Below are 7,351 nucleotides of genomic sequence, written 5' to 3' on the forward strand. Positions count from 1 at the left end.
ATAAGCCATGATCAACTTCTTACACCTCAATAATTAATTATTTTGTTATTAATAGATACTTCTGCACATAGGACATTGTTTAATGGACTATAACCAGATGTATAATGCAACAAATTACCTTATTTCTTTAGAATAACGAGGAACAAGAAGTATCGGACGAATCTTAACTGCCGTATTTCTAAAAGAACAAAACTAGCAGTAAATTACAATACAATCTAAGTGGACGAAACTAAGTAGTTCATTGAGATCCTGTCCCAGTTTTTCTACCATCAAGAAATCCCTCTGTACCTTGGTAGCCTGAGATGTTGCTTGACAATTCCCAACTGAGTGAATTGCTCATAGTTCTTGAGAGAAACTGTACCATCTCCTCCATTGCCGGGCGAGCTGCTGGGTTTTTATTTAAGCAACTATGGACCAATCTGATCACAAAAAGAGCAAGTTCCGGAGGATAACTCTCTTGCATGGAAGGATCGATGAAGTGCCTCAAACTCTGCGGTCCATCTTCGTTGTTCAGCACAGAGTTTAATACATCAGACAATTGTCTATTTTCCTCATAAAGCACAGCAACCTCTTTTCCAGTGAGTATTTCTAGCATGAGAGCCCCAAATGCATAGACATCAAGCTTTGTGGAGATCAAACCATTCTCCAAGTACTCAGGAGCCATGTATCCTATTGTTCCAACAATGTGATTTGTCAAAGGAACCTCACCTTCCGGCGCTTTGGTTGACCTTGCTAGACCTAGGTTTGCAATCTTGCCCCTGAAGTCACTGTCAAGAAGAATGTTACTGCTCTTTATATCCTTGTGGACATGGGGAGGAGTGGTGAAGCTGTGGAGATAATTAAGCCCTGAGGCCACATCCAACAGAATCTGTATTCTTTGTGTCCAATTCAGAAATTTCCCATCATTGTTGCTGTAATAGATCCAATCACTCAATGGTCCATTGACAGCATACTCATATATGAGATACCAATGTCCATCATGAAAGCAAACTCCTGACAGGCAAATGAGATTAGAATGGCTGGTTTTGTTTAGTAAATTTATCTCTGTGGACACATCTCCATTCATTTTCTTGATGGCTGCCAAATCCCCATTGATGTTTCCACGATACACAGACCCCTTCATCAAATAAGTGGAGCTAAAGTCATCTGTTGCGCGTTGCAGTTCCTCAAATTTGTAAACTTTGAGGGATTGAGCTATGCCAGAGAGAGCCTCTAAGAAGTCCTGAGATCCTTCTTCCTCCTTTTTCTCTAGTGGTTTCTCAAGTGCCTCAAAGCTCTCCGAGACAATAATTGAATTGAAACCCTTCGTACCTCTGCTTCTGCGAAAGAATGTGCAGAAGATAATGATGCCTATGACCAACACAAAAGCACCTCCTCCAAGAGCCCCAACAAAGGCATAAACCCATTTTTTCGTTGAGTTATTAGAGGAAGTTGAAGGTGGCGCCGGAGGTGATGGTGATGATGAGGGTGGCTCTATGGTCTGATAACTAGATGGAGGGTTTTGCAAAGGAACTAGAAGTGTGGTGAAGGGATAAATGGTAGAGACTTGCTCAGAAAGCCCATTAGCTTCAAGAGTTCTTCCAGTATCCGAATCAAATGTAGCACTAATCTTTGAAACATAATCCCCTTGATGGATTATGTAAGTCAAAAGATACTTGGTCCCCACATCAGTTTGGTTCTTTGTGGGACAAGCACATCTAAGAGGAACACTAAGTCTAGTACCAGAATACAACTCTTTGGTAGTGAGATTAGTATTCTGGTTCATCATAGCTTGACATGTTGAGAGGCCTTGCAAAGTGTTATTTGCAATTACAAAATATGTATCACCATGCACAACTACATGAGATGTGTTTAGCTGATAGAAATCACCTGAGCAGGAGCATGTGATTGGAACAATCACCAACTTGTTCGTTTCAAACGTTGCAGTCTCGGAAACCGAATTTATCTCCGCAATCTGAGACGGGTCAGAAGCCAACATAGCAGAGATTGCAGAAACACTGTTGTAAGGAGGCTGGGATCTGAAGGTGAGGTAAGTTTGGCAACTTTTGTTCACTCCATTGCAGCTGTACCCAAGAACAGATTTTGAGTAAGTGTTTGTGTTGTAACAATCTGTAAACGCCTTCCCCTCATAAGGCTGCTGAGCAACAATCAAAGAACAGCAACTGAAAGTGGTGAGAATGATGGCAGATAAGATGAGAGAGAGGAAACTCATTTTTCTTGGAATTGAAAGGTGTGCTCTGGCAAGAAAAAAAGGTTGAGACTTTAGTTGGAATATATTCCAATGTTTTTGTGGGTCCCTTGAAACGGACCTTTCTACCATGAAATTTCCTGGTAATTATTTTTGTGTTGAATTATTGGCACTAACTTATACCAAGCAGGGTGGATTGACGAAGACTGTCTAGTTGATTTTTTCTTAATAGTTGTCTTGGTTGACCGGCCTCCCCATTATCAGGGTTCAACTTGTATAAACAAAACATGATATCTATAGCAGTATTATAATACTAATCTTCGACACGTATCGGTATTGATTAAGAGATCCTTAAGTCATCTGCAAAAGGTTTGGTCTTGAAGTTGAACCAGTAAGATCAGTTTCGCAATTTTATAAACCTCAAGTTTACAGTCATGTCTTTAAGACTGCATTACCCTGTCAAATAAGCTTATTATATTGTAGGCTAGATAAAAAATTCGAGTAGTCCCGTTGAGGAGAAGAAGTTGCATGTAACGGAGTGTATACCTTTTTTTCTCTCTATCACTCTCCTCATGTGATAAGCCAGAAGAGGAGATAGAGAGATTGGGGTACACACCTTGGTCTAGGCAAGTTTTTCTCTACCGTGAAGTTTGAAATCAGAAGTTTTTCAACTGGTGTTGCTTTCGTTAGTCATTTTCCACGCCAAATTTATTTGCTGAGTTATTAAATGGCTTAAGCAAATAAGCTTTTGAAATACATAAGTATGGGTTAATGTCTAGTATTTGATTATTGAAGAAGTGAATGAACTATTCATTTCGAACGTGATTTGTGCTGTACAATGCTTTGATTTTAGTGTTGTTTAGTTTTATGAAGGCTCATTAATATATAAAAAGCAGAGTTTGAGATTAAGAACAGAGGAGATAGCAGCAAAATTTCAAGAATTTCACAAAAAGGCAGTGAGTTATTCAGAGTTTAATCTCATAAAAATAGTTTAGCATAGATTTAGAACCACCATGTACCACCCTTCTGTTATTTAGGATGATTACCGCAGAGTTGGCCGATGTCTAGGACATCCAGTCCAATTTCAGTTTACGTCAGTGCACTTGACTTTGCCTCACGAGTTTCGAAACGCTCGGACCGTGAGTGCCTGTATTTGCGGCTCGGAGACTTGGGTTCCGAAAAAAAGCCAGGATTGCCGCTCGAGGAACTCTGTGTCCCCGAGCAACTGCAGAAAGCGGATCCAACAACCAAATTGTCCCCTGCATACTGCCTGAGCGACTCGAGTGACTTGGTGTCATCGAGGACTGCCGGCAGATCAGGAATAGTCCCCTGTATCCTGCCAATTTGCGGCTCAGATAGACTGCGCTCGTAAATAAGAACAGTACAAGAAGGCTACTTTTACAAGGGTATCTCCGGGTGGTACGGTTTCAAGAAATTTCAGTTCTGTACAAATTATTGTTACAGAAAATTTTATATCAGTTTTCTTAGGTTTCGTGCAGTTTTATATCTGTGAATAGTGACAATACGTATAATATAATATATACATGCTTTATATGATTTGATTACAGATGAGCTTTAGATTTACTTACATATTTATTTTGACTACGGGGGTTAGTATTTTTATAAACTAGTTTGAGAACATTCTTTTTGTCCACTCACATTTTAGACTTGTTTTTCCCCCCCAGGCCGTAGAAGTACGCGGGATCCACCACCGGGCCATTCATAACTTCCGCGTCACCACGTAAGGTAGAGTTTTGTAGAAAATCCTTGAAACCCTGAAAACTTTAGAAAATGCTCTGATATCTAGTTGAAACTGAAAAACTAGAGTTGAGATATGTTATTTGAGATATTCTGGCAGTTGGTGTGTATTTATTTGATTGTTTAACATGTGAAAATTTTTTGGGTTTGGTCAAAATACAGGGGAGACTCTACCGAATTTTTGGCAGAAGTCTAAGGGAAAATATAAAAAGAATTTGAAACAAGAAGGGTAAAAAGGTCTTTTGTGCCCGATATTCGCCAGGTGTCGGACACGCACAGGACTTGGCTCGAATTCCAAAGCGGAAATTGGGTCAGGTCCTGTCATATAAAACTATATATAACTTTTTAAAAAATTAAATATGAAAATTATAAATATATTGTAGCATTTTGTGCTTTCTTTTTTTTTATTCTTAATATTTTAGGCATTTATAGCTTTTTTCACCTAAACATATCATTACCCAAAGCCCATTTTAATACTATTGCTTAAGACCCAAACCCATAAACAGATCTATGAAAAAAATATTCGGAAACGACGTCGTCACCCAAACATTTCTTCTTCTTCCTTGTGAGCGCCGCTCTCTCTTTCTCTCTTTCTCCCTCCCTCTCTTTTCTCTCTCTCAGTTAGATATACTGGGTTTTAAATCAATACAATCTCATCATCATTGTTTCTTCATGGAAACACAGATAGTTAAGGATTGGGAGAGACATTGATGGGTGCATATCCTGGACGTGCCATGAGCTTCATTACCAAAAGATCCAATCTAGACGCTCTGACTGTAAGGCCAACTATCAATTTTATGAAAGGACAATTTTTGCATCAAGATTCAGTTATTTTTACAAGATCCATGCATCTTAGGAGATGAATATGTGGGTGGCTTGGGATTCTCGGTGATGGGTTTGTGTGCGTGGCTTGAAGGTGGTGGTTATGGGAGAAGAAATTTGGGGTAGCACTAGGCTTTGGGTTCTGCCATAGTCGATTCCGTCTATGGTGGTGTGGTTTTGATTCAAGCCAAGGAAATCCATCGGACTTGCATGTTCAAAATAACACGCTCGCTATTTTGCGATCCCAATTTCGGGCTCTCTATATTAGACACACGAGTCCCCCTTTTTTTTAACTGTTGGACACTATAGTCTCATTTAAGTTAATCCATTCCTTTACCAAACATGGGTTTCAAGTGCTATTTAACACAGTCCAGTCCAATGAGGCATAGTGAGGCATACCAAACATGCCCTTAATTCGGTACATTATTTTTCTAGTGAGTTAGGACTCATTTAGGGGTGATTATAAATAGGTCAATAATCATTTTTGTGGAAAATCACTTCTCTATATAATTACTTTATAAGTGATTTTAAGTGTCGTTGGGCATTTCTTATTTGGGACTATAAGTGATTATTTTGAAATTTTTAAAAACTCAGCATGTTTGGTACAAGATAAAAAAAATCACTTTTTGTAAATAATTGTTGTGAGAAAAAACAATTATGAAAAATAACTAATGAATTACTTTTATTTTTTTAATTATGCGTTAATCACTTTGGAGAGCGCACTGGATTTTAATGAAAACTTCAAATTTTCGAAAATAACCCCATCCATTTCAAGCTCGCGTCTCTTTTCTGCTTGTTTTAGTCTTCTTCTTCCCATCGCTCTCTTCCATGTTCATCAGAGCTCCCTATTCGCCTTCTCTTCCACTTATCCTTCTTCCTTTAAACTCTAGAAATACTGATTTCACAGTCACTCATTCTCTGGAGAAATCCAAAAAACAGACCTTGTGATTTCAGATTATTGATTCGGCAATGACAACTGGAAGATAGAATAATTGGAAAGGCGTGAGACAAAGCAGCCATGACTCGTTTTTCCCTTTGTTACTATCTTACTGATGAAGAAAAGCCCTTAAACACTATGGAATGGTAAAAGTTTTTGCATTGAACAAGAAACAATTTGCTTTTCTTAAAGGTAACCCAAAAACCAATATGGACCCCATAATTCAATTATTTAAATGGACAATTCCTTGTTCCTTTTTGTTAAGAACCAAATTCTTATTTCTTATTAGAGAAGACTCGAGAGAGTGAAACCCAACCCATTTCATTTCATACTACAAAGATAACAACTTGAGTAAAAAGAAAAAAATGATGCTTTTTAATTAAATGCTCGATTTCAAACCAAAGACCAGTCCCCTAAATAATTTCATTATTTCGACTAAAAAAAATTAATAATTTCATTATTTAAGTGGAGAATTTTAAACACTTGCATAGAAGAATTATTTCACCATAATGTTCTTTTTAGTCATTATACACAGCTTATAGCATTTTCATACAAAAATTTATCAAGCACTCAAAAAATGATTATTGTATCAACATCACTTTTACAAAATGTTTATCAAACGCCAAACAGCTTTCTTTCATAGCTGATTTCTCTCACAGCAAATCTGACAGCGATTATTTTCACAACACAGCAATGTCAAACTGGTCCTAATTGATTTTATGAATAAGCACATGGGATGTGTTTCTCCCCAAAATAGCTTTAAATCACTTAAAGTGATTATACGGAGAACCACTTGGTATAAGTGTTTCTCTCCATAAATGATTCTAGACTTCCCAAAATTACTCCCAAACAAGCCCTTGAATAATGTTTATCTTTATCTGAGTGTGAATTTTCCCTATACATCCGAATAAAAATAAATTCAAAGACGAAAGTACAGTTAGACTAGGGTGGACTTCAGCTCCACAACCCCCAAGACAAAGTCAGCCATTCATCAACACATAATAGACCATAAAAAGAATTATAGCTCACTTGTGTGAAATTCATGCTTTTGTCCTTAAATAAACCTAATTTCTAACCGAAAGAAAACTAAACTTAATCAAGCATCTTGATTCGTAATCTAACAACCTAAGAATCAAACAATCTGACAAATTTCTAGGGCTTGGTTCTTATCCCTTGGCCTGCTTCAAAACTTCAAACCGACCTATGAAGTCATTTTGACATCAATTGTGCCTCACGTATGTTGGACACATTTGCGAAGGTTCGTACTGGTCATCATCTAGTAGGTTTACTTTAAATTGAGACCTTTACGTATTATCTTCTTCCTTTTTTTTGTTCCTTTTTTAATATTATAAACGATAATTTAAATTATAGGGATGAAGATTTCTTATACACAGCATAGAACCAGAATGTCATAAGAATTCGAACTTGAGACTTCTAGTTTGCAAGTCACGGCATTTTTCCACTGTGCTAGACCTCGTTGGCTACGTATTATTTTCTTAAGTAACCAATAATTAAGACTAAATAATATAATACTTATCTAATAATTAATATCGTAGAATAAGGATATGTAGCATTTAGTTCCTCCACTTGATTTTTGACACGACTAATCTTATTGAATTTTCTAAGCCATAAACCTAATTCAAATT

At 37.3% G+C, this 7,351-nt stretch overlaps 1 protein-coding gene across 1 annotated transcript; it reads right to left on the reverse strand.

The window, feature by feature from the left end:
* Window positions 1-98: 98 nt before the first annotated feature.
* LOC117633474 (lysM domain receptor-like kinase 4) lies at window positions 99-2,717 on the reverse strand. Its single transcript, XM_034367097.1, has one exon. It carries the CDS (start codon window positions 2,318-2,320, stop codon window positions 239-241), a length of 2,082 nt encoding a protein of 693 aa, XP_034222988.1. The 5' UTR covers window positions 2,321-2,717; the 3' UTR covers window positions 99-238.
* Between the last annotated feature and the right edge of the window lie 4,634 nt (window positions 2,718-7,351).

The sequence above is a fragment of the Prunus dulcis genome, chromosome 7 (assembly GCF_902201215.1).
Source record: "Prunus dulcis chromosome 7, ALMONDv2, whole genome shotgun sequence".
Lineage (NCBI taxonomy): Eukaryota > Viridiplantae > Streptophyta > Magnoliopsida > Rosales > Rosaceae > Prunus > Prunus dulcis.